We start from the raw sequence: 26094 nt of genomic DNA, 5'->3' as shown, positions 1-26094 counted from the left end.
TGAAAATTTTTTTAAAAGATTCCGACCTTTGAAACTCTGGTGTGTTTACAACTTACACTTTGTCTGGGTTCGAGTCGACGAATGAAAATTACGAATCTGATTTAACACAACTTCAGAACAATGACGCTAAAATGATATTGCTATGCCAAATACAGAAAGCAAGTAAAAAATAGGACAAAATTTAAGTAGCAAGCCAGAAAATGAAAATTTATTATTTCTGTTAATTCGAACCAACTCTAACTCAGAAGCGCGTTTGTATAATTCCCTACAACATCCTTACGATGGGATAAAAAAAGACAGGGCGGGGTCAGTTGAAGCATTGCTTTTACAAGGAAAAAAAAGACCTCAAACGAAGGCGCGCGCCTGTACTGGACCCCTATTTATTAATTAAATGAAATTCTATACTTACTGTACAATGAACTTGCAACATGTATTATTCAGTATGCAGAGGTACCTCTAAATATGCATAAAGGAAATGGATTTTATTCAGAATACCATTAAATATATCACATTGAATACATTTAAGTACATGGAAATGGAGGCCCATCTTTATACAATCGAGTGTACGAGAAATTGATATTTACAGTGACAATGTCTGCTATATCAGTTCTGCCAAAATATGAATAAAATAACGACAACTCAAAGTTAAGCAATAAATGTGTAGATATTCACTTTCCTTGGACAACTCACCTTGAAAAAAAAAATCTATCACATTTTCTTTGTATGGCATTCCAGAAGGAATATGCAGCAATTTATTTGGAAAACAATTTTACGATTATTTATTTATACTTTTCTAAATTAGTAGATCGATAGACTTTAATTGAACAATCATTAATACGTTAACATACACCTCTATATTGGTGGTGAAAAATGTTATTGAGGCAGACTTCAGATCCGTAATACCGGTCGATTTCTATGAGAATTTTATTTATATGTAATTTAGTATGAAAATTTTCAATTAAAGGCTGCTTGTCCAATTTTTCGTCTCATAACCGGCAAACTCTTCTAAGCTATTGTATTAATCGAAAAAAAAGGAAAAAAAAGTCAAGTGCATATAGGATCCTGACCCTATTCCCATTTTTGGAGGGGGGATTAGGCCGCCTTTTCTCGTTCACAAAGTCTTTTGATATTTAGGGATCTCCAAAAAATATAAATTAACAAAGATCTTTAAAAATACTTTTTCTAAGCAATTTTGAAGTTCAGTGAATGCTTTAAAAAAACAACAAAGAAAAGCTGTTATTGATTAGATTATGAAATCTTTGATGAAATGCTTCGATACTTAGAGTATAAAGATATATTAATAGTTTATTCAAGATGACATTGTCATCATGTACATGCATGCACGTGCTTGTAACTTCCAATTTGATCTTTTTTCATTGATGTTAGCCATGTCGTCATGGTCTGATTTAGCATTTCAAGATGTAAAGGATTCTGCAAAAGAACAGAAACCTTTACAGAGTTTACTATGTATCTGCCATTTAAAAAAAAAGAAGAAATGTGATAATTAGTTCCCTATCGGTGATACCGGAACTATAGGTTTCCTTCTTGTCTCTCCGTCTGTCTGAGTCTCACTATTGTCCTACTGTTCCTCAACAGCAGCTGTTTTCCCTATATATTCCACCGTAAAACTTTTACCGTCTTATTGCGGTCCAACCTTACCCCATGGATAATGATTAGAAGAAATTGAATCTGCACTTTCTGAGGATTTTTCCATATCAAAATACATTTGCTGTCTTGAGAAAAAAAAAAATCTATATTTTTGTCTTTTATAGTTATGTAAGACTTGCATAGTGAGCCCCACTCACCCCTAAGTGTCATGATCTGAACAAAATTGAATATACACTATGTGATAAAGCATTCACTTAGGTTATAACTCTGGTCAGGTGTTCTTAAAAAGAAGACTTTTATACAATATTATATACATAATTCCTTTGATTGCCAATTGTGACCAAACCATAGCTACGGGTTCATTAATTAAACAAAATTGAATCTACACTATCTACAATGCTTTCATATCAATTTGACTTATCATGCTTTTGCTGTTCATGAAAAGAAGAATTTTAAAGATTTTTTCGTATATATATTTTTATGTAAACTTCGATCACCCATTGTGCCCTAAACCTACACCTGAGGGTCATGATTCGAACAATTTGAATCTATCATTATGTAATAAAACTTTCAATTAAGTTTTAACTCTTCTGGTCTGTTTTCTTGAGAAGATTGTAATGTTTCCCCCTATATATTCCTTTATAAAACTTTGCTTATTTTGTTTACACCTTACTCCTTGGTCATGATTTCAACAAAATAAATATACTGACAATGATTCCATATCAATATGACTAATCATGCCTTTTCTGTTCTTGTGAAGAATCCTTTGAGGTTCCACCCTACCTACGGGGTCATGATTTGAACAAACTTAAATCTACACTACCTGAGGATGTTTCCTCATAGGTTTCATCTTTCGTGGCCCTCTGGTTCTTGAGAAGAAGATTTTAGAGGACCTTTTCCAATATCCCTGCGTAAAAATATGATCGTCCTTTCTGATTCCACCCTTTTCCTTGGTGTCATGAATCAAAAAACTTGAATATTCATTACCGGGGGAATAATTCTACATGAATTTCCATTGTAATTGGTTCTTTTAAAAGAAAATATGACACTTCATTTGAATAAACTTGAATGGTCTTTACCTAAGGATACTTTGGTTAATATGAGCCTATTAGCTCAAGACACATCGCAAAAAGTAATAAGTTTACAGACAGACAGCTGGACAGACGGACGCCGGACAAAATGTGATAAGAAAATTTCACATGAGCCTTCAGTTTGGGTGAACTAACGAAAAATTGATTTTGTATTTTATCACCTAGCCCAAGACATGACTATGGGTGGGAAGTTTTTAAAATTTTATTTATTCCGTTTTTAATGTTTAGGAAAGAACAAAAAGCGCTTACTCTTATTTAAAAAATGATAGACTGACTGCAAGGGGTAGATGCATAACGAAAAAAAAAATCATCGAAGGAGCAAAGGAACACAACCATGCTTCAGACCCGGTGAAGTGTGGGGGTATTTTCAAAACATTTATATCTTGACATATAATGTTTTCATGAAAAATATTGAGTAATTTGTTGCATGAGTTAATGAAATGAACTTATCAATTATAATTTTGTTTATTTTTTTTCGATCAGGTTTGATGAGTATCGATGGATTGTGGGATTTCCATGGAATTTCCGTTCAATGACTTGTGTAATCTATCAGTTGTCTCATCGATGACCTGTCGTATCTATGAATTTTTTTCGTTGAGTTGTCATATACCCAAAATGCTTTATGGTCTAATCGAATTTTTGGTAAAATGTTCCTGTACAGTATCAAAAACTCACTCAAATCTTTAAACATGGTATGAGAAATTGAAAATTAATCACAATAAAATATAATGTTAAATGTCTTATTCAGCGTCAAGTTTCTTTTTAAATCAATTGCAGCACTTGGTACAGCATTCAGATCTTTTGAAGATACTGATGAAAATCAGGACAAGAACGTGGAGGAATGAAGCAAACTGCAAAAAATATGTATCAATAAATTAAATAAGTTAATAAATAAATCATGATCACTAGTCTATTTTTCACATTTCTATAATGTTAACAAGAATCAACTGACTGAAAATTAGTCAAAAGCGTTGTTAAATACAAACCAAGTCTTTATTTAAAAAGAAATACCATTATTACTGCCAAAGTGAGCGAGCAGGTAATTATCATATCAATTTGATACTCTTTAAGACTCTCATTAGAAAGGTTTATCACTCTAGCAAAACAGCTCTGAAAAATAAAGAAGAATATAGTTATAATATATCAAAATAGGAATCAAAATAAAATTTACGACTTTATATTTGACGTACATTTTTACTGCTTTATTTTCAGTAACCAAGGCAACATCATTCCTCTAAATTAAACACCGATATACAGAATTATGTATCTGAGTATACTATCCTAGTGTGCCAAGATATATTGAAATTGGACCAAAACAGGAGGAAGAGTAACGTTTTGAAAGTATTTTGCAGAAATTTCTATATTTAGTAACTATGGCAACACGGCTCATTAAAATCAACAAAAGATATTCAGAATTATGTATCTTTGCATAGTTTTCTTGTGCCACAGACAGACAGACGGACGACTGACAACATACTTTCGCACAAGCTCTTCAGGTGTCCGACCAGAAGAGCTAAAAAAATTGAATAGAATTGAATATGTTTTGTGTAAAAAAAAAATCTAAACTCATAAATAATATTATAGAATCGAAGTAGATTATATTCAATTTTAGTCGCTGTGACATTAAAAACTATGTAGATTTCCTATTATTTTTTTTAAAAAAGAGGACAAAACAGACAACCATTGTTCAATTTTGACCATAGCATATACAGAGTGCACACTTAAACTGTTTAGGTACAATATTCACAATCACTGGAATACTATTAAAAGGTCTGTTAATTACTCTTTTGTGGCTTTCAACTCAAAATTTAAATATATCGACGACGTTTTTCATTTCAAATTGTTGCTTTCAATTAATGACTCAATATATCCAAGTATCCAAGTTCGACATAAAAGACACTATATATAGAGTTTGCCACAGCTGGGTGTATTACTGACTAAAAATGATAATGGCCAACTAATTATTAAAGTGTATAACAAATGGAATGACTGCAGCTTTGCCATCGTCAAGTTCCCTTACAGGGAACTATAATTTTAAACAAACTTCCCTCCCCTTATATGAGATTAATAACTATTTGTTATTTTTGCCTTTTACATTATGTCTGTTGCAGAATTCCAAATGTAAAAAGAATATACACATTCTGAGGAAAGTATCTTAGAAATTCTTCCCAGATGGATATTTTTTTTCAAGTTAAAATTTTGAAACTTATTTATATTACTTTACTTTATTGAAATTTATTGGAACGCATATTCAATACGTTATAAAATCGATAACATGTCGTTAGGACGACATAATAAAATGTAATTGCAACGTTTATTTGTTTTTTGTTAAAGAGGATTTTTCACCCATATTGAGTCGTCACTACTTGTCGGTGGAGGGCTACAAATTTAGAACTGTGAATTTAGACAATTATGGCCTTTGAGCAGTGAGGGATCTTTTTCATGTCAGCACCTTCTGCGACACAGGACTTCAGTTTATATGGTCTCATCCAGAGAACCGGTCTCCACGCACAGTGGATTCCAACCGCAAAGTAAGGATTAACTTCTTACGCCGCAACTCAGGAGCAAATGCTCTGACAACTGTGCCACGCGGACCACATAATAACAATCATATATAATTGATGAAGCCGTTACAATGAGCTAATAGATAATTAATCATTTGTAGGAGAAACGTTTAATGATTCGAGCAACATTATTGCATTTATCACCATATCGAAATAAAATGCTTTTAATACATGTACCAGTATAAAGACGATTGTGTCCTTTGTCGCGGTCAAACATTCTGAAGACCATGAATTTTACATACAGGTATAAGACAATTTAACCAAGTACCTAGTGCATCCGATTTTCGGAGACAATCTACAGAAAAATCTAGAAGAGCTGACATATCGAAAAATTAAAAAAAAAATCAAATATTGCATAAAAATAGATATATCACAGTAGAAAATATATTTAAAGATCATTTTCCCAAGTTCAGCTAAAATATTTACAAGAAACTGATTTTTACAGTAAAATTAAGAATTAAATAATTAAAACAATTTTGATGAGAAATAGATAGATCAGTTTAATTTTTAACAGTTAAAATATATACTGTAGATTCCGAAATATACGCGAGGAATAAATTATCGCGTAATTAGGCGTGAAGCACCACTCGCGAAATAAGATTACTCGCTTTTATTTTTATTGTGCTTTCATGAATGTAAAATCTCTAGATAAATCACCCATTCGCGAATTATTGTTCTCGTGATTTAACGCCCTTGAGCCATTTCGCGATATGAAGTACTTGCGTAAAATAAGGAATCTACAGTATTTATATTTTATGTCCGTCGGATGGGATATTAAATGGCGCCCCGTGTCAAGGATTACATGTACAAACCCCTTGGCACATAAAAGATCGTTTCTCTGGATTTCAAAAAAAGACTAGGCTAACTAAAGGCCACCAGAAGACGTTCCAACATAAATAAACTAAATTATCCGCTGAAAAATGGCTGAAATATTGTCAACTCGGCTTTAACAAATAATAAATCAATCAATAATAACACTTCAAAGAACGGCAAATCATTGATTGGTTATATTAATTCAGAAGCACCAAGATTTCCGTAAATGAAATGTAATATCTCAAATTTAAGATTAAGTTTAAATACTTTCGTACGCGTAACATGTATAGGGTTGTAGTATGACTTATGATGTTGTTAGATACTGCACTGCCAGAAGTGACACCACTTGTCTACGGAGGCAAAGCCCTCTCTCTTATAGGAAGATAGGAAAGGTAAGAAATGTATATCTACATATTGGAATTTAGGGTCAGGGAAATAAGATGTAAGGCGTTTTACTCTTTGTTGGAGAATAAATTAACTCCACATTTTCACCAAATTACAATATGGAGGAGATTATAAAAAACCAGCTATATTGCACTGATCGAAACTGTTTCAAAGTATCACATTTTCTTCCTACGCTGCATGTTACGGGTCCCAACAAATTCCGAGAAGAGGATAGATAGCTCAAAATTCATTCTTAGTCTACTATATATGTACATTTATAAACTTTAAAAGAGTTTTAAGTGGGTGGAATAAAATGAATAAAAAACCAACAGATGCACATAAAACGTAAGTGGTTGGTGAAATTTCATTCTGCGGAATTCATGGATTACCACGAATGAAGAATCCCCTTATGTTTAGTGGATCAAAACACTGAGTAATCTACTTTCAGTATTGAGGAGAATTTGATGGTTACCTCAGCGGTACAAGTACCTGAGGGACCATATTGATCCATCGGGGTTCCAAGGGCAAGCTTTGGGGTTTACATTACTGAAAGTATTATCCCCATGTAATTGCTGTATATTACAGGCATGTTATATAGTTAGAGCCTGTGTAAGAACTTGACTTTATCCATTTGATGTGGCAGGTAGCCCTTTCTGGTTTCCATATATGAATAAGTAGATTGTAAAAACACTTGCCGTTAAATTTCATCAATAACGTTAAATTAATAGTCATTTCACCTCGTATTTCAAAGTTCGTATAACGACACATTTATCATAATAATGAGATAATAAGTTGTAAGAACTGGAAATTAAGTAGTTTATACAGAAAACAGTACTTTATCTTATCCTACTTACTCTTTTCTAGTATGTACGACTTGTTTTGTCATTTTTTCGATCTAATCTGATGTTCTTACGACTTTTTATTTCTTATGTAAGACATGCAAAATATAAGTTAATTAACAGCAATATGCTTAAGTAAGGAAAAGGTTCAAATTTGAATATGATGAATTTGCAGTGTGTCATTATTTAAAACAATGACAGGAATGTATCCTGTGAAAATGTATATCAAGAATGCTTATCTGTATGAAATCCATCTACCCAGCTAAGACACAACACGGAAATGTTATATATTTAGATTACGCAGTACAGAAAAATTAAGGTGCCAAATTGAAATATCGGCGAATTTTTAGGACAGAAAATACATTCTTTACAAGGATGGGCGATTCTTTTTAAGCCTTACTATTATCGGACAAATATAATGTGGCTGAAATCTACATGCTGAGGACGTTTATATTTCTTATATGGATTTGTCACGTAATGTGGCAAATATACCTGCAGTATTGAGGTCATCTATAATTTCCAATATTGCAAGGGCATAACTAAGTTAAATATCTAAGTTTAATTTATAGTTTTTTTCAACACTCTTTGTAGTTTGTGAAAAGTGCTGCGAACCTATATAGATTCTACTATATAATTACTAAAATTACATTTGTTAGACCGTATGTTAAATATTTTGATGGTCAAGTACATTAAATGTAGATATAATTAGGTCATTTGCAAGATTTCATCAGGTTAGCAGCACTTTTCAAATATCTTCATACCTCTTGAGTTTATGTGTAAAAGCTTGTCGTAATTCATTGAGGGTATGCCCTTGCAATATATCGATTTATTACGACCCTTCTATTTCCCTTCATTGAATCTGCATACAAATGTACGGCAGTTTCACTTGTCTAGGGTGTGCACCGGAAGTATATGAATAAAATCATAAAATAGACATCGCATCCAAGTTAATGGCTTCTCATATATCTGCACATAATATTTTATTTAATTACAAAACACATTTTTCATTGTATAAAATATAACTTGACCCGCCTCTCACTGCATACAAACTGCGTCAAAGAAGAAAGTACGTTAAGTACCAAAATCGGCCCTGTCCCCAAATCTGATGAAGATTTTTTTGAAACATGTCTAAGATGTCCTCTTTTTAATTCAAATTAATTTTTGTAATTATCTCAAATCAATTTTCCTACAAAGGTATCTGAATATAGATAGTTTCTTTGGAAAATGACACTATGACGTTATGACGTCAACCTACCGACGCTACGCAAATACAAGGGTTGTTGGAAAGTTCGTTATATTACTTTCAAGAAATATTGAAAAAGAACACATTTTCTTATATAAAAATATTTATTTTGTTGCTGTGTGAAGTTTCATTCCATTCGATTTAACAGAAATCAATTTACTTAGTTTTACAATCAACATGTTTGGTAACCCCGGAGCTACATTATAAGGTCAAAAAACATTGCGTCATGGGTTTTTTTTTTTTTTTTTTTTTTTTTAAATCTTCCTTTACATTTCACACAGTTTGCTCCAATAGCCACTTATTAAAACATTAATTTATTTTGCTAACAATCGTACCGGTAGCATAATTTTGTTTGTCCATGTTTTTTTTTTTATTATTTTACCGCGTAATTGTGCATTTACAAGATCAGCAACTGTGAAGCGCCCTTCTCTTTCCATGACTTTACCAACTCAAAGTTTCTGTTCAGATTTTTACAGATAATGCATTTTCTCACAGACCGCCCTTGGTTGGTACAGAGTTTTAATCATTCGAATACAGCCTCTATCATTTATACACATACATGTATACACAAATCGCTTCATTTGCTCCCTACAATATTTTCAGAGTTTATTCTAAAGATTTCCAGAGTACAACAAAAAATTTTGTTATACCTTTAAAAATTGGTTTCTATATAAATCTATACACATTCCCAATGTTGTACTGAGCGGTCATAAAAAAAATCGATGTTTGGCCGCGGAGTAAGATATTTGACCTGTCGATGAGAAATTGGACCGCTTTCGTCGAAATTGTGGGCGAGATCAGTTAAATCTCATTTGCATTCATTGGTGTTCGATAGTGACGAAATTGACCAATTTTAACCGCAGTGTGGTTTAAGCAAATTTACATCACGGAAGCCAGCACAAGATACAAAAGCATAACAAAACATTTATTGACAATGTTCTCGGCCAAAATGCGTTTTGTCGACCTATCGATCGGTTAAATAACGGCCTCAGACAAACAGTTTGTTTTTGGGTCCGACAATATACGTACAAATGAAAGATTAATTTATATGATTTTAAAACAAGAGAGAGAGAGAGAGAGAGAGAGAGAGAGAGAGAGAGAGAGAGAGAGAGAGAGAGAGAGAGATGCGTAATACTTAATTAATAGTACGTTTATTATAAGTATCCGATTATTCTAATTCATAAAGTGTTTGATTTTTTAAAAAAAAACTAGACTATTATTTTTTTGGCGAATTACTTGGTTTGCTTTTAAGATTGCATTAAAACTTTTAACACTATTTTATAGAATGTTAGATTCCCTATAAAATTTTATGAGAAAGCATTCAAGATATTTTTTCGAAAATTATTTGAAATTGTAATAAATAGATAACATTGAAAGGGCAAATTCCCAAGCCTATCCTTTCCAACAAGTCGCGGCGTCACTCTCGAATTTATCTAAACAAAATGTGTTCAAAACGTTTCTGTCTTGTCATCTGAAAAAGTTTCAAAAAAACCCTGAAAAGTACCGTCATTCGATTAATAATTTTATGTGTCACCAGATGGTCCTTCTCAAATGCACGAATCAAGTATCACCCCCCCCCTTCACAAGCTGGTAGAGTTGCAGCACTTCTCTTGGATAGTTGGCAAAGGCAACTTTCTATCGCATTTGCTCTAGCAATTTATTGAGGCTTTTTTCACCAACTTAGTATAGCTTTTGCCAAAAAAAAAAAAAATAAATAAATAAAAAAAAATAAATAAATAAATAAATAAAATAAAAATAAACATGTATAAAATTTACTTTCTTTGAAGAAAACTTTTACGATCTTTTTTTCAAATACGTACATATAATTATAGATAAATACTGTTGCTTGAAGTTTTGACTTTGTTGATTGAAGTTTCGCTCAATATGAGAGCCTATCTTTAAGTAAGAATTGTAAGCCTTCGATACCAAACGTATGGAGAGAAAGATCATAGGCATCTATGCCTGCTTTTCAATCCATTTCAGGTAGAGCGCTCGCTCCGTGATCGGGAGGTCGTGAGTTTGAATCTCGGCCGCGACCGACCTAAGTCGATAAAAAATAGGTAGCAACTGTTCAAGCGCTCGGCACTTTGAAGTGAAAGTTGCGGGTCTTTAGGATGAGACCTTAAAAACGAGACCCCGAGTTACGGTAGGTTCAAACTTTTTTTTCAAAATTTTTTTTTCACAACCAATTTTTTGCCCCAATACACTCAATTCCTAAACTTTACCTATGCTACAGCAAACAGAGGGGGGAGGGGGCAGTCTTTCAATGAACATTTTCAAAGTTTAGAAAAAAGTGGGAAGGGGCTTTGCGTCCCTGATTTTCGTGCCTGATAACTAACTAGTTTTCAGACAGATAATTTTGTTCCACAGTACTTATATTGAATTGTGTGGTACACATACACCGTGGTAATTGGGTGAAAGAGTTTAGTGACAAGTAACCTTGTTGAAAAGTGAACCCCTCATCCAATACAGCTTTTAATTTTTTTGGTCTGAAATTCTTTTTTGGACCTTTCTGTCGCTTTCTCATTCTAGTCTTCTTTCAACTTCACTGGATCCTCGACAGATAAGAAATCACAACTCTTTATATGTGGAATGATCTTAAGTAGAATACAGGTAAAAAATTTTACTAGGTGAAAATGAGTGTTTGTTTTTATATGCATAATATTAACGGCAATGTCTACAATAGAAACCTTTGCAGATGCAACGCGCTTATATTGTGCGTCGATTTATAAAATCTGAAAATATATTCAAACATCAACCGTGCACATGTATAAATGACTGAAAATACGACTTCAGAATATTGATTATTCTGATCAGTCCTGACCAACGGCATCCAAAAGATTAAGAATTCATCCCCCCCCCCTTTCCAAAAAATAATGTGTTGCAAGGGGACCTATTGTGACGTCATCTTTGAGTTTATTGCGTAATTTATTTACATACATGCAGACGTCAACCAGGCCGTTTCAGTAGCAAAATGAAATAAAGGCTCGGATTTTTAAAGCATTTTCTTTTCTGCAATAATACTTTTAGTGAATTTATTAGTCAGCTGAACATTTTCTATTTTTTTTGCTTTAGTTTATTAAATAGATCTCTTTCCTTCTTGCTGGCAACATAATCAAGTGTTAGGCTTATTTGTATAAAATAATATGCCATTTCTATAAAACATTTTTTTAGTTTCATGCTATTTTCATGACAAATATATTTGTGTGAGCAATATAGATATGGTCAATCAATAATAAATTTATTTTGTAACATTATTACACGAAATGCACCATTATTATTACTCCTAGATAAGAATTCGCCTCTCGACTAACTTGGTATCCGCCACCGGAAATAGTCATGAAATGTCAAAATTAACATACTGCACATTCCTCGAGCAAATTCTTACCATTATTTTTGCTTGTCTTTTATCAAACTATTTTCAAATATTTATGTTTTATTTTGCTCGAGGGATGTGCACTACTTCAATTTTTGGAAATTGTTGTAAAAATAGTGGAAAAAATAGCAATTTCCGGAAAGAACGGATGTTTAAATCCTGTGAATACCTGTAATCAACGTACTTGTGAAATTTTGTTATGCATATATCAAAACTATCTATCTTCTTATACATGTACATAGCAATTATATTTTTGCAAACGTGTATTTTAAAATACGAAAAATTGTGGGCCTTCGAATAATACGTAACGTACCTAGTTCTTTTACGATATGACGTCACATTGACAAGTGCATTGCGATCAGTGAATTGTATATTTATTGCTGTGTGGGATTTAACCAACGACAAAAATACATGCAATAGTAATTATTGATGTAATTTAAAGCTATTCAATAGTTTAAAATAGCGTATCATTTCATTTTGTGGTAATTTGAAGAACAAGTATTTTTGTGTGATGTCATAGTAAGCATTTCCCGTAAAAATTAGGCCCCGCCTCCTTATTGCAGGCTTAACTGTGCTGCGTAATTTCATTCGCGTGAATATTTAAGATTTATCTATTAACGATGAATTTTTGAAAAAAATATTTTATGAGGTAATTTCACGATATACATTATATTCTAAAATTTACGTCTTTGTATGATCCAGCGGTGACAGTAGCATGACAACTGCTAGTTGCATTGACGTAGTCTTCTTCAGTGATATCTTTACAACAGGTTTTCGGAATCTGAGAATTCGTCTGTTGACAGGATCCGGAAGTTGTACACCAGGGGGCCGTATCAAAGTCATTAGTTGTGCTTATTATCTGGTTTACAGCGCAACAGTCGTACTGGATAAAATAAAATATGGATTACAAATGTCAAAAATTGGCCATTATCTGCTCTGAAAAAGAAGTTGATAATTACGTATGGGAAGTGGAATATTCTCTCTTCAAATTGTTCTGAAACAATGCCAGGTATGTAGAACTATATTTTATCTCTCTCTCTCTCTCTCTCTCTCTCTCTCTCTCTCTCTCTCTCTCTCTCTCATGTACAAGTCGTACAAATTGCAAGTAAAACCGCACATTGTCCTCCCTGAATTATAGGTGGCGCACAACAAGTTTGAGTTCACAACTATTAGTATCTCTAATTTAAGAGAGTGTTTATATACTTTTTTTAATCTTGTTTTTAGATCTAATGGTTAGAGATCAGAAGAGCTTATGCGATAGTAAGGTGTCCGTAGTCAGTCCGTCTGTTGGTCTGTTAACATTTTTTTTTTTCAAAATGCTACTCTTACAGTTTTGGTCTGATTTCAATATCACTTGGCACACAAGTGAATTACTCTAAGATACATAATTCTATGTATAGGTTTTTTTTGATTTCGATGAACGATGTTGCCATTGTAACTAAAAATAGAAATTTCTGTGAAATACATTCAAACCGAAACTCCACTACGCAGCTATGTTAAGGCTGTCTGAAGGCTTAATATGCATTAGATGTATACTATTTTATTTTGAGCCATGTTTTGATATCAATTTGTAATCCATGTATGCATGCACAGTTAAGTTGTAAAGAGAGTTGAATAAGGTATTATAAAAAAAGTATTTTTGTGATGTCACATGACTGTGTTGATCACGTGACGGACACTTTTAAATTTTCTTAAATGTTGCACAAAAATCGCATCGGCACAGGTGAAAAACAAAATTATTGTGAACGGCTTGTTACATAAGTCAATTAAAGGTATTCTTGGGCATATATATAGTGCTGGGGCAAGTCTGAATTTTATTTCGTAAAAAAATATTTCACGAGAAATTCAACTTACTCACATACAAGGGGTCATTTTCCACTCTTCATCGCAATTTATACAAGTTGGATAAATTACATACAATCCCCCAGCAAAATTCAGCAAGAAGACATATTTCTCTAGTAGATTCAAACAGAATATCTTCAATTAATCCTTATCATTCACTTGTGCCAGTCTAATATTTATAAGATTTATAAATTCTAACTCTGTCTACGGACGTGTAAGGGGGAGCATTTCACATTCTTTTTTGTAATTGATTGAATACTTACAATTAGACAAGAAAAAGGATAACGATATTATACTGCAAATATTCACCATCATAACGGCCTTAAAACAACAATCCAGACACATGATATAAACATCAACGTAAAAAAAAATCTACATGTGATGTGAAAGGAACGTAAAAGTTATGATACTTTCCCCGTCATGTCTGCTCAAATTTGCAGTGATTTGACGTCATATGCCATTATGAGTTATTTTTGACTGACAATATCTTAGTAGTTTTGGAGATCAGGTCTTTCAACATCAACAATCTGTTGGGAAGTCCATGAGTACATGTACCAATTATGCCCCTTTATTAGAAGACGTATCAATCAAGATTACGCGTCGACCATTCAGCATGCTGATTGACATTTCGTTATAAATAAAAACACTGTACACGTACAGTATAAGTTATGTTTATTTTTATGCAATATGAATTTACTTTTGTTTTATATGTACTTAATATTCATAAATTATACTTTTCTTCGTAACAATTAATATTCAGATAATTAAATAATATTTTTTTTAATATTTAATTAAAACCGATTTGAACATGTGCTGATTCTTAATCACACATTGCGCTTTTTTTTCAAATAGCTAGTATTAAAAAAATAACAACTGTGATTAACTGAAAAGATAATTTCAATTAAACTTTTTTTCTAGTTATATTTCATTTCTTAAGAAACATTTATTCATTCAATAATAAATTGTTTTTGTTTCTTTCTTTTTTTTCAATTCACATGTATTTCAAATCGATGTTTTTTTTTTCGTTTACATTAGAAAATGAAGCAAAACATTTACCTCTATCTATACAAGCAGCACGTACATGTACATAAATAAAAAAAAAATAGACCTATAATAAAATTTGTAATTAGTGTGTTGTCTACACTTAATTACGAGAACATACTTTTTTTTATTGAAACGTTGAAATTTGCAGTTTGAAATTTCTATGTTTAGACATCTTTTTATTCAAAATTGCCTAGAAAATATTCACTCAATGATTGTTCGATAGATAAGCAGTGACCAACATGTGCATGTATTTAAATGTATAATCATCAACTTGATGAGTTATTTTGGGGTGCAAAAAAAAGTGAAGGTTCCTTTTGTTTTAACCGACATTTGGTTAAAGAATGTATCCCGTTACAATCGTCACGGTGCACCTAAGTATAACCCCCATTGAATTCGAACCTGCCACCCCCTCCCTTTCATCCGCCTCCTTAAGTTACCTAGTTTGGATACGATTTTTTGATAAATATATAATTCAGTTGAATACGAATGATAAAACTGGTATATTTTATATAATTCATATACAGATTTTAATTGCATGAATTAAATATGAACCAATAATGAAAACAACACAACCAGAAATTTGTTTAAAAATGACGTACGTAATAATGTAGAAGTAGTCAAACCACTTTCAAGATCTCATAGACTAAGTATTTTACAAGATGGTCAGTACTTACCCTTGAAAGAAAAAAAAAACCTATTTAAAAATACTTCAAATTGCTGTTATTTCAGTCATTTTAAATTTTATCTTAATCATCATTTACGTCATCATTATATTTGTTTTAGATAACATTCAATTCAAAAGTTATTTAGAATTATGTTTAATCTCATGCCGCTAATACATATAAAGCTTTTCGAATGTTTCTTGCTATTATATTCACTGTAATATTTTTGTTTTTGTTTATTTTTTGTTTGAATTGTTTTGTTTTGTCACCGTAGTTAAAACGTTGCTAATGAACAACGTTATGTACAAAATCTGCTTCAAGAAAAATTATTATAAATGCATATTATCGGGAGGGGGTGATTCATTTTTAAGTCGATGTTAAAAATTATATGCGTATGTATTACATTCATGCATTTATTTAAAGTTTACCTAAGCCGAAGGCTCAAGTGTCTTTTCTGATCAAAATTTGTCTGTTGTCTGTCGTTGCCGACCTTGTAGTTGTAAACTATTCTCAATTTTATCTTCTTATCAAGAACTACTGGGCCAATTCCAAACAAACTTGGCACAGAGTAACCTTGGGTAAAAGGGATTCAAATTTGTTCGATCGAAGCTCCACGGCCTCCTCCAAGGGGAGATAATTACGAATAGCGAAAATTAATGGCATCATTGAAAAATCTTCTTCTCAAGAACCAATGGGCCAGGAAAGATGAAACTCATGTGGAATCATTGTTAGGTAGTATTGATTCAAGTTTCCAAGCTACCCCCGGGAGAAGGGTGGGGCCACAGTGGACGATCAAAGTTTTACATAGGAATATATAGGGAACATCTTCAAAAATCTTCTCAAGAACAGGAAAGCTATGATTGATCATATTTATATGGAAGGATCCTCAGGTGGTGAAGAATCAAGTTTGTTCAAACCAAGATCCCCGGGGGTAGGGTGGGGCCACAATGGACGATCAAATTTTTAAATAGGAATACATAGGAAAAATCTTTAAAAATCTTCTTCTCAAGAACAGCAAAGCAATGATTGGTCATATCTATGTGAAAGTATCCTAATGTGGTGTAAATTCAGGTTTGTTCAAATCATTACCCCGGGGGTAGGGTGGAGCCAAAATGGACGATCAAAGCTTCACATACAGTCCCTGAAACGTTCTACTTTCCCATTTGAACGGTGAACGAACGGGAAACGAACGCTGAACGAACGAACGGTGAGTGAACGATGTGTGAACGCTGAACGCAACTTGGTGAACGATGTGTGAACGGTGAACGGTGAGCGAACGCAGAACGCGAACGAAGCGCAAAGTGAACGGTGAAGGAACGGTGAATGCAAGATGAACGATTTATTGGGAAAGCCTCTGATCTTTTCCTTGCATTGAAACTATTCTATTGTATTCTAATGCCTGGTGCAAAAAAATGAATAAATAATGAATAAATAAACAAATCAATGAAAATTGTCCTAAGAAAGACGATACTTGCACGATAAGTAAAATTATTAATTTAAGTTTCTTACAATACTTTCTGCACATATGTACGATGTTTAAAACCAACATTTTTAAACACGTTTTTTTAATCGCTGTAAAACATTGTAATTGTTACCGAACGCTGAAGTATAAAAGATAAAATAATCCAGTTGTAAAATAGATATATTAATTCTTGTTTGATATATAAAACCATTACAAATAATATTGATTTTAGAAGAGAAAACTACGGACTTATAGAATGAATTACAACTGTTTTTACAACTATGCACATATTTCCGTGTCAAGGCGATTCCGTGTAAAATAATGAGGAAAAAAATTAAAATATTTTACAGTTATGTGGACGTATTACATAAATACAGTAGTATTTTATAATTTTAATGCAATAATATATCTATGTGTCAGTTTTATTTTTTATGATGATTTATTTGTGCAGACTTCTACATGTATCTGTAGACATTCCCCGGCCGTGATTATACTCGGACAAGATGATACAAAAAAGCATTCATATTATTTGTTATAGATTAAATTTTCACAACCTGATATTTAAGTAATATGCTGTCATAGTTTTTATTAAACGGGCAAATGAGAGAGAGAGAGAGAGAGAGAGAGAGAGATTTTAGCCCCCCTTTCCTCAAATGTTTGTACCTATATCAAATAAAAATTCTTATTTTTTTTTCTAAATTATATAGGCAGTGAAAGTAACCATTTTTTTTTTATATCAACAAATCCATTTGTTTTACAGTCATAATCGGTTTTATTTTCCTGCTTCAAGTTCACACGAAGTCCACGTGCTTGACCTGTCAATCAAAAAAATTCGACACTGTGCAGGTGTGAAAATCTCGTTACACCGAAGGGAAAGTATTATGTTTTAACATTTTTTCTTATCTTTTCTAGACCTAATTCCAACATTTCTAAAAAAAAAAAGTAATAAATGAATAAAATACATTGGGAATAAACACTTAGAATGATTAAGCCGCTTGAATTTGAAACATGCTCCCTGTTCTAATTTAAAATATCACCACCGGCACATGTATATTTTGAACTACTATTGTTTAATGACTTTGGTTAGATGTATGTTTGTTCTGAGACTGAAATTTTCGTGCTATAAAACACATTTACTTCTTTTTAAATTTTAATCAAAATATACTGGAAATACTAACTAGGTAACCGATCTGGGGGGAAAGGGGGGGGGGCTCTTAATCATATCGAATTGCAAACATATAGAGTTACGGTGAAAAATATCATTACTGGAGAATCACCTTGATTATATAAATGATAATCATCTTATAAAGGCATTTCTCTCTCGCTAATCAAAAACTTTATATATGTAAAGTAGAATAATTTTTTTTTAATGTATTACATTTTAAACAAACATTTTTTTTAAACCACACTATCAATTTAATTCGCCCTTACGCAGCTATGTTAAGGCTTCCCGAAGCTTTAAAATACGCTCAAAACATAATATGTCATTGCGAGATCGGTTTTGGTTTTAATTTATAAGTATTGAACTTTATTACTTCCAATTTATATAAAGGGTTTCCTCGGCTATACATTAACATATTTGTTATGATATCACATGACTTTGTAGATCACGTGACGGTCATTTATAATTTTTTGAAGTGTCTCATATAAATCGTTTCGGCGCAGCTGATTAACACAATAATTATTAACATTTTGTTATATAAATAAACTCATCGTATCCTTGTGTATCCGAAATGTGCTTGGGAAAAGTCATAGTATTACTTGGGTACAAAATATTTCCTGAGAAATTCAACTTACGTACAAATTTGAGGGTATTTTCCACACAATATCGTAATCTGTATTAAAACAAAGCCAACACACATTTTTCCCAAGCAAGATTCAGTTAGAGGACAACCTCTTCTTACTGATTTCCACAAAAATTCTCAGATTAATCCTCATTAATCACCTGCGCCAGACTCTTTTTTCACACAGAATAAATCTACCTTCAACCACGGGTATAAAACAGAGTACATTTCAAAAGTATATTTTTCATAAGCATTTTGAACATGCTGAATTTCAATGAAGGGTAGGTAAGCGGTGTATTTTTAAAATATTCGGACATATAAGACTTAGAAAACCTTGAACGACCCGTGAATTTTGCAATAGCTATCTTGCATTTTACATGCAGTTTGAAATAAAGTGTAAAGTTTATGACACTCTCCCCGTCATAACACCTCAAGTTTGCAGTGACTTGACGTCATTTTCCATTATGACGTCACATTTTGGTAGTTCAGAGATGTGAAGGCACAGCGTGCACTGTGATATTCTACGGGAAGCCTTAACCTACCTGCGTAAGATATTTAATTAACTGGATATCCGCAGTACTGTTTATAAATCTCAGAACTAGTTCTAACATGTATTTCTGTATTTAAAAAAATGTGTTAGAAATAAACATTTTAGTATTTTTGCTGCAGTTGGTAAATTAATTGACTTTGATTATTATCTACATGTACATGTATCTATTAACGATTTGCCGTCTTTAACTTAACAACAAAATGTTGCATTGCTTGAAGTATCTGTATATTTCCCGTATTTAAATATAATTTTTCAGCATCGTTCTACATAGGTACATACATAACAACATTTGTTTTCCAGATAAATTTAATAAATGATCAAACAGATGAGTTAGTATAATAAAAATATATTTTCCCCCATGAAATAATGATTCTTTAAACACGATATGTAAATTATTAAATTCAAAACCTGTAAATCCTTACTTTCAAAAAGATAAATCCTTTCACTTCAGAGTTCCGAATGACAATAAAGACTGAACGATAAGTGAACGCTGAGCGCAAGATGAACGCAAAGTGAACTAACGAAGAGCGAACACTGAACGCTTTGTGAACGGTGAACGCGAGTGCGCAGTGAACGCTGAACGCAAAACTGTGAACGGAGAGTGAACGGTGAACGCACGCTGAACGAACGGTGAGCGAACGGAAAAATGGGAAAGTAGAACGTTTTAGGGACTGTAGGAGTATGTAAAATCTTAAAAATTCTTCTTCTCAACTCAACAAAGCTATGATAGGTCATTTTTATATGGAGGCATTATCAGGTGTGTAGATTCAAATTTGTTCAAATCATGACACCAAGGGGTAGGATGGGGCCCCAATGGACTATCAAAGCTCTACACAGAATAGGAAAAATCTTCTTTCTCAAAAACAGCAAAGCCATGACTGATCATATTTATATGGAAGCATCCTCAGATGATGTATGTTCAAGTTCGTTTACATCATGACCCCTGGGGGTAGGGTGGGGGCCACAATGAAAGTTCTAACTTTTAGGAAAAAAGGTCATAGTTAGAAAAAAAATATGTAAGCATCCTTAGTGTAGATTCAATTTTGTTCGAATCATACTCCCTTCCCTTTTAGGGGTAGGTCGGGACACCTTATGCATTTAAGCTTTTCAATACTAAACTTATTTTGTTTTTTTTTCCTAGCCACAGTGCTCAGGTGAGCGATGTGGCCCCTGGGCCTATTGTTCTTTTTGAAAAAAAAAATTGGAGCACATAACCAAAACTGTACTGAACAAACAATCAAATCATTTCAATCTCTTTTTCGTCAATTAGGCTGCCGCTCATTTTTTTTTTTTTTTTTTTTTTTTTGATCTATAATACCATTCAATAATTAATTGAAAGTGATAATGAAAAAAAAAAAAACTCAAAAATTTGTATACAATGAAAATCACTAATTGTCGTAGGGGTTTAATTTTCGTTGTTTTCGAGGTATGAAGAAACCCAGGAATTTATGTCCACCACGATAATTAATTTTTCAAATATATAACTACTCAACATTTTTTTTATCCAAGAAATCAAATCCCCACGAACCAATATTTTTTCCTCAAGTCAGGAAAATTTTACTCCACGAAGATATGTGATTTTACAGCATTTATTTATTTTTAGATTTTGTTTGGTAAATGTACCTGATTGTTCTGTTCTTTTCATCAACCCAAGACATTTTCATTTAATATTAAAAAAATTCATGCATATAACACTGACGTTATCAACTATTTTCTCGGAAATGGCTTCCCGAATTTTTTAGCAACTATTATTCACGCATTTATAAAAAAAAAATATTCATGTAAATAATAAAAAAAAAAATCAAACACAAAAATTGTCCTCTCATTTTCATCTTGCTGAATTTCTTCTTGCTTAGTGATTATTCGAAGTAGAAAATACATCTATGATGGGATTCTGGTAACATTTTTTTTTAATATCCATCGTTTGTCACTTACAGTTATACATGCTTCCTATCGCCACTGAGCAACAATGAACCATTTAAACTACTCTATATTTGAAATATATAAGGGACGAGGTAAATTACAGTCGGGGTAAGTTGAAATTGGGTCCGCTTAACGCTTGAATCAAAGAGAATGCGGGATTCGCTCTAGAGGATCTAGAGCTGACTCCGATCGAACGCACAGGGAACGCCGAGCGCACCCAAAGCGCACCCAATTTTTAAAAAGAGGACCCTGAGCGAAGGCATAGCGAACTCGAGGCTCGCTCTTGGGGTTCGCTCTGTTGTTAGATTGTGTTTGATCGGTATTGTATCGACGAAGTATAATCAATTAACAAAAGTTGCTTCAATTTATATTTCGACTTGATATACCCCAGTTAGCTTGAAATAAAAGTTACCACAAAGTCTGATACATATGTTTCACATTTGGATATTTTACTAAAAAAAGATTTAAACAACAAAGCTTTATGATAAACGTATTTACTTCAATTTTTCAATCGTCAACTTCCCTTACTTATGTAGCAATGTACCCTATCATGCAAGAGCCTGCTCTACGTATAAACAATTTCTCAAACGATAAACAAATTGATGAAACAAATATATCAACAGTCGCGTTTGATGTCATCATGTCGAAAGTTCTGTTGTCGATACCATGACCTTGTCAACAAATACAACCTTTACTCTCAGTCAAATGCTGACAGCTATGAACAGTAATTGTATCAGTAAATATATGAGTCATTCCCTTTCAACATATTTTAGACTTGAAGCAAATGACAAAAAAAATGGTTCTGTAGAAAGAGTAGAAGGGAGTATTGTATACAAGTTTCTATTTATGAAAAGATTAAAGATATTATCAAAACACACAGATAGGAGGAGTGAGAAAGAGACAATGAAAAAAGTTCGGAAGAATATACAAAAGTGTAGATAGCAATGTGAAGTACATATTTGAGAGGAAGTTTGTAAAGTATCTCAGACTCTAGTGTTGAAAATAACCTATTAAACAAAAATTTCAGGTGATAATATACACGTAGTTAAGCTAGACATGGTCAGAGTAAAAGTGCAATCTGGCCCGTTGAGAGACGGAAGAAAATTCACTCTCTCAACTTTGGCAGAATTTGTAAGGCTACTGACAGAACTGATTTTTGAGCTTGCTGAAAATTTAACAAGACATGTGCCTGAAATTCTTGTAAATGCTATTTTGCATGGTAAATGATTTGAGCCAGTGGCAATAAAAAAGTTCAAAGAAAAATATTAATGTTAAAACCTCTAATTGCAGAATATTTGTTTCAAAGTTGAATCCTTCATAACTTCTTCACCTGATGTCATATTGGACCAAAGTACTCTAATTGAAGTTAAAGCCGCTTTCATACAAAATACAATAAAATATCAGAGGAGACTGTCTCCTATTTAAACATCGTTGACGGATTTTTAGAGCAAGACAATACTCATGACTACTTCTAGCAATTCAAGGGCAACTTTTCTGTTGGTATTTAGTTGTTTAAACAGTGAAAGATCTCAAAGCTATTTCAAGTCGAAGGAAATGCATGTACGAAAAATCAAATTCATGAACATATCACTGAAACCACATTGACACGTTAGATTAATCACTGAACTGTAGCGGAAGAAAATTTCATGTTTACATTTTCACTGACTTAGCTACAGTGTACATTCCTCTATAGCTTATTCGTTACACTATGCTCAAAATGATTGGAGGAAGAGCACTTGAAATTAGGGCCTATGTAAAAGGTAGGTCCTTACATGGCCTTAAACTAGTAGATATTTATTGTGAGGTCTGTGGTATCTATGAGAATGCTCAAATGTCTTATAGGTGTTTGTAATTGGGTTTCTAAATTTAAAACAGATTACGAACACCAGAAAGATGCTGTTCGCCAAGGTCGCCCTGCAACAGTTACAACCAATAATAACAGCGTAAAAATCAACCAAATCTTACAGAAAGACGCAAGATATACTTTGAGGCAATTGGCTTGAATGACAAACTTGTCGTTAGCACGTGTTCATGGTAATTTGAAAAAAAAACTAAAGCTTAGAAGGATAAAAGCTAGGTGGATACATAAGAGAGTTCGTATTGAAAACGCAAAGAAATTATTAAAATTGTATCCAAAATAAATCAAAAAGATTTATGATAATTTAGTTACTGGTGAGAAGAACTGGGTATACCATTTTGAGCCAAAACGTAAGATTTCTAACAGAATCTAGGCACCAACGAATGCAAAACGTTCTAGTATTTTTAAAAGATTACGAATCGGGAAAAATGTTTTATTTGTTATTTTCTTAAAGGCCATATAAAGGCCCTGTCAAGCAAACAGTAAAGACCTGTCATGCAAAGTATTGAGCCAAAGGGCAAAACAATCAAAGGTAACTTCTATAAAAAAAATGTTGTCATTAAAAAACTGAAGAAATATTACGTCATCGCCACAAAACGGGTATGAAGTATCTCCGAAGTTTGCACAACAATGCGCCTGCACACAATTAAAGCACGCATTGTGACCGAGTATTTGGATGCGGAAAAAGTTCAGGTTATTTTCCTATCCTCCCCCTTTTTCTCCAGATCTAGACCCATGCGACTCCTTTCTATTCCCAAAACTTAAATTCCATCTATCTGGAAAAAGATACTAATCATGAAATACCATTGAGTCTGCAATTTATCAGTACATGATTGATTGGTGTCCCTATTGAGGAGTATAAAATGTTTCCAGAAATGTATTGATGGTCCAAAAAGTGTATCCAGTCCAAGGGTGAGGGTAGGGACGAATAAAAGAATCAAATATTAATAAATGTGGCTGAAAACAGCCAAGTGTCATTATTTTTTTGGAATATCCCTCGTAAGCATTCATAGACAAAATGTTGCAGAAATTAATATCATGTTTTTACGCATACGTAAAAACTGCTTTGAAGAACTTTGATAACCATGACAACAGAATTAATTAAAATTTTCAACAAGTCTGTTTTAACCATTAACAAATTGTCAAAGTACATACACTTTCCATTAAAATTGTTTCATCATAAACGAAGTCACATCATACTTTGGTATTGACTCTGAAACAGCTTGTATTCATTCACTTTCATTTTCATAAAAGATAGATATACGTATGCATGTTTGGAAACAAAACATTTCTTGAATTTACTAAGTGTGAAGCAAACAAATACAATTTCACTGGCTAATTTTATTTCAGTTGTACGTAAAGGTGCTTGGACACAAATTTGAAGTTAATATTTTCTCAAGTTTTGGGTATAATATCTTGACTTATATGTTGCAATAGCATTTCAAACGGAAACAAAATTTTAAAAAACTTATTTTATCTGGAAATTATTGAAACTACAAATTTCGGGACGCGTTTGATTGATACATGCCAGCATTTTCATAAAGCAAACTTTATTTTTAATGCTTAAGAAAAGTAAAATTTTGGTTGTGTATTAATAAAATATATTCAAACTATAATCCAGAAAATTCGGAGTAGAAATGTAAGAAAGCATAACCAACTCACCAGTATTGTCAGTCCGTGCTCAATGATGTGTGCAGAGTTTAACAAATTGAACACACCCGTTGAAACGTAAACATTAACAGTAACAGAGCTCGTGCCCTGTTTATAAAAACAGTTAACGTTTCACGGGTGTGTTCAATTTGTTAAACTCTGCACACATCATTGAGCACGGACTGACAATACTGGTGAGTCGTTTTGCTTTCTCACATATCTGCTCTTTATTTTCTGGATTATAATTTAATATTTTTCATTGATGCACAATAAAATTTCTACTTTTCTTAAGTATTAAGGATAAAGTTTACTTTGTGAAAGTGCATAGATGTGTCAATCGAACGCGTCCCGAAATTTGTATTTTCAATAATTTCAAGATAAAATAAGTTTTTTAAAATTTTATTTCTATGTGAAATGCTATAAAAAACATAAGTCATGATTTTATATCGAAAATTTGAGAAAATATTAATTTCAAATCTATGTCAAAACACCTTTAAGGGTGTTTTAAGAACTTTGCATTTCCAAACGCGATTAGCCGTTTAATATGAACTCGTTTTGCTGGAAATTGTGCTATCACGCAAATCAGTCTTCCCTGACATTTTATTTCGTTTCTTTAAAAATGAAGAACATTAACACTTACATCTTTCGGAGCAAAACAATCTTGGACATTAAATCTTTTGTCTGCCATGAGATAACCGCTGGATTCAAATATATTAGAACTTACAAGTGACGTGTCGCCCGCGTATAGCCGAGGCTGAGCATCTGCTCTAGAGTCGCGGAGTAAGGAGTTGATCCTGAAGTTGTGGGTTCGAATCCCACTGTGGGACGTGGAGACCGGTCCTTCGGATGAGACCATATAAACCCGTGTCGAAGTAGGTGCTTACACGAAAAAGATCCCTCACTGCTGAATGACCCTGAGTGCCGAGCATAGGTCAAAATTTGCAGCACTCCACCGGCAACTGGTGGCATCTCCATATGAGTGAAAAATTCTCGAGAGGGACGTGAAACAATAAACAGACAAAGAAATTAACAAGTGACTCCGTTGAACAAGCTGTCTATCGCTAGCAGACTCTCAACAAATAAAGGACACATTTCAAAGAATCCTCTAGGAGTTTAGCATACAAGTACTTTGACAGTGTTTCTATTTTTATATGTAGAGAAGATTGCTTGCTGAGCAATTGGGGACTTAGATTTTTTATGGAATCTCAGTTCCATCAATACGAACTCGTGTGGAAATGAATTTTCTGTAAAAATCAGTCGGAGAGAAAAAGGCGACCAGCTCTTTGTCTGGCCAGAAATTCAGTTCCCTTCACTGTCTATACATGAAATTCATCCAAGTAATCCAAACATTATCAACAATTATAAGTGATACTGAAAAAAAAAAATCTAAGATCAAATTAT

At 32.9% G+C, this 26094-nt stretch overlaps 1 protein-coding gene across 1 annotated transcript in view; it reads right to left on the bottom strand.

Moving 5' to 3' along the window:
* Nucleotides 1–3466: 3466 nt before the first annotated feature.
* Nucleotides 3467–26094, bottom strand: part of LOC133189452 (uncharacterized) — a 36043-nt gene continuing 13415 nt past the window's right edge. Inside the window, exons 8-10 of the mRNA XM_061324823.1 lie at nucleotides 12604–12801; nucleotides 3711–3809; nucleotides 3467–3550 (exon numbers count right to left, since the gene is read on the bottom strand). Coding sequence (XP_061180807.1) covers nucleotides 3467–3550; nucleotides 3711–3809; nucleotides 12604–12801 — 381 coding nt within the window. The remainder of the gene's footprint in view (nucleotides 3551–3710; nucleotides 3810–12603; nucleotides 12802–26094) is intronic.

The sequence above is a fragment of the Saccostrea echinata genome, unplaced genomic scaffold (genome assembly GCF_033153115.1).
Source record: "Saccostrea echinata isolate AGI-Se365-2 ecotype Australia unplaced genomic scaffold, CSIRO_AGI_Sech_v1 ptg000018l, whole genome shotgun sequence".
NCBI classification, from domain to species: domain Eukaryota; kingdom Metazoa; phylum Mollusca; class Bivalvia; order Ostreida; family Ostreidae; genus Saccostrea; species Saccostrea echinata.
This window is presented reverse-complemented; position numbering and strand designations above follow the sequence as displayed.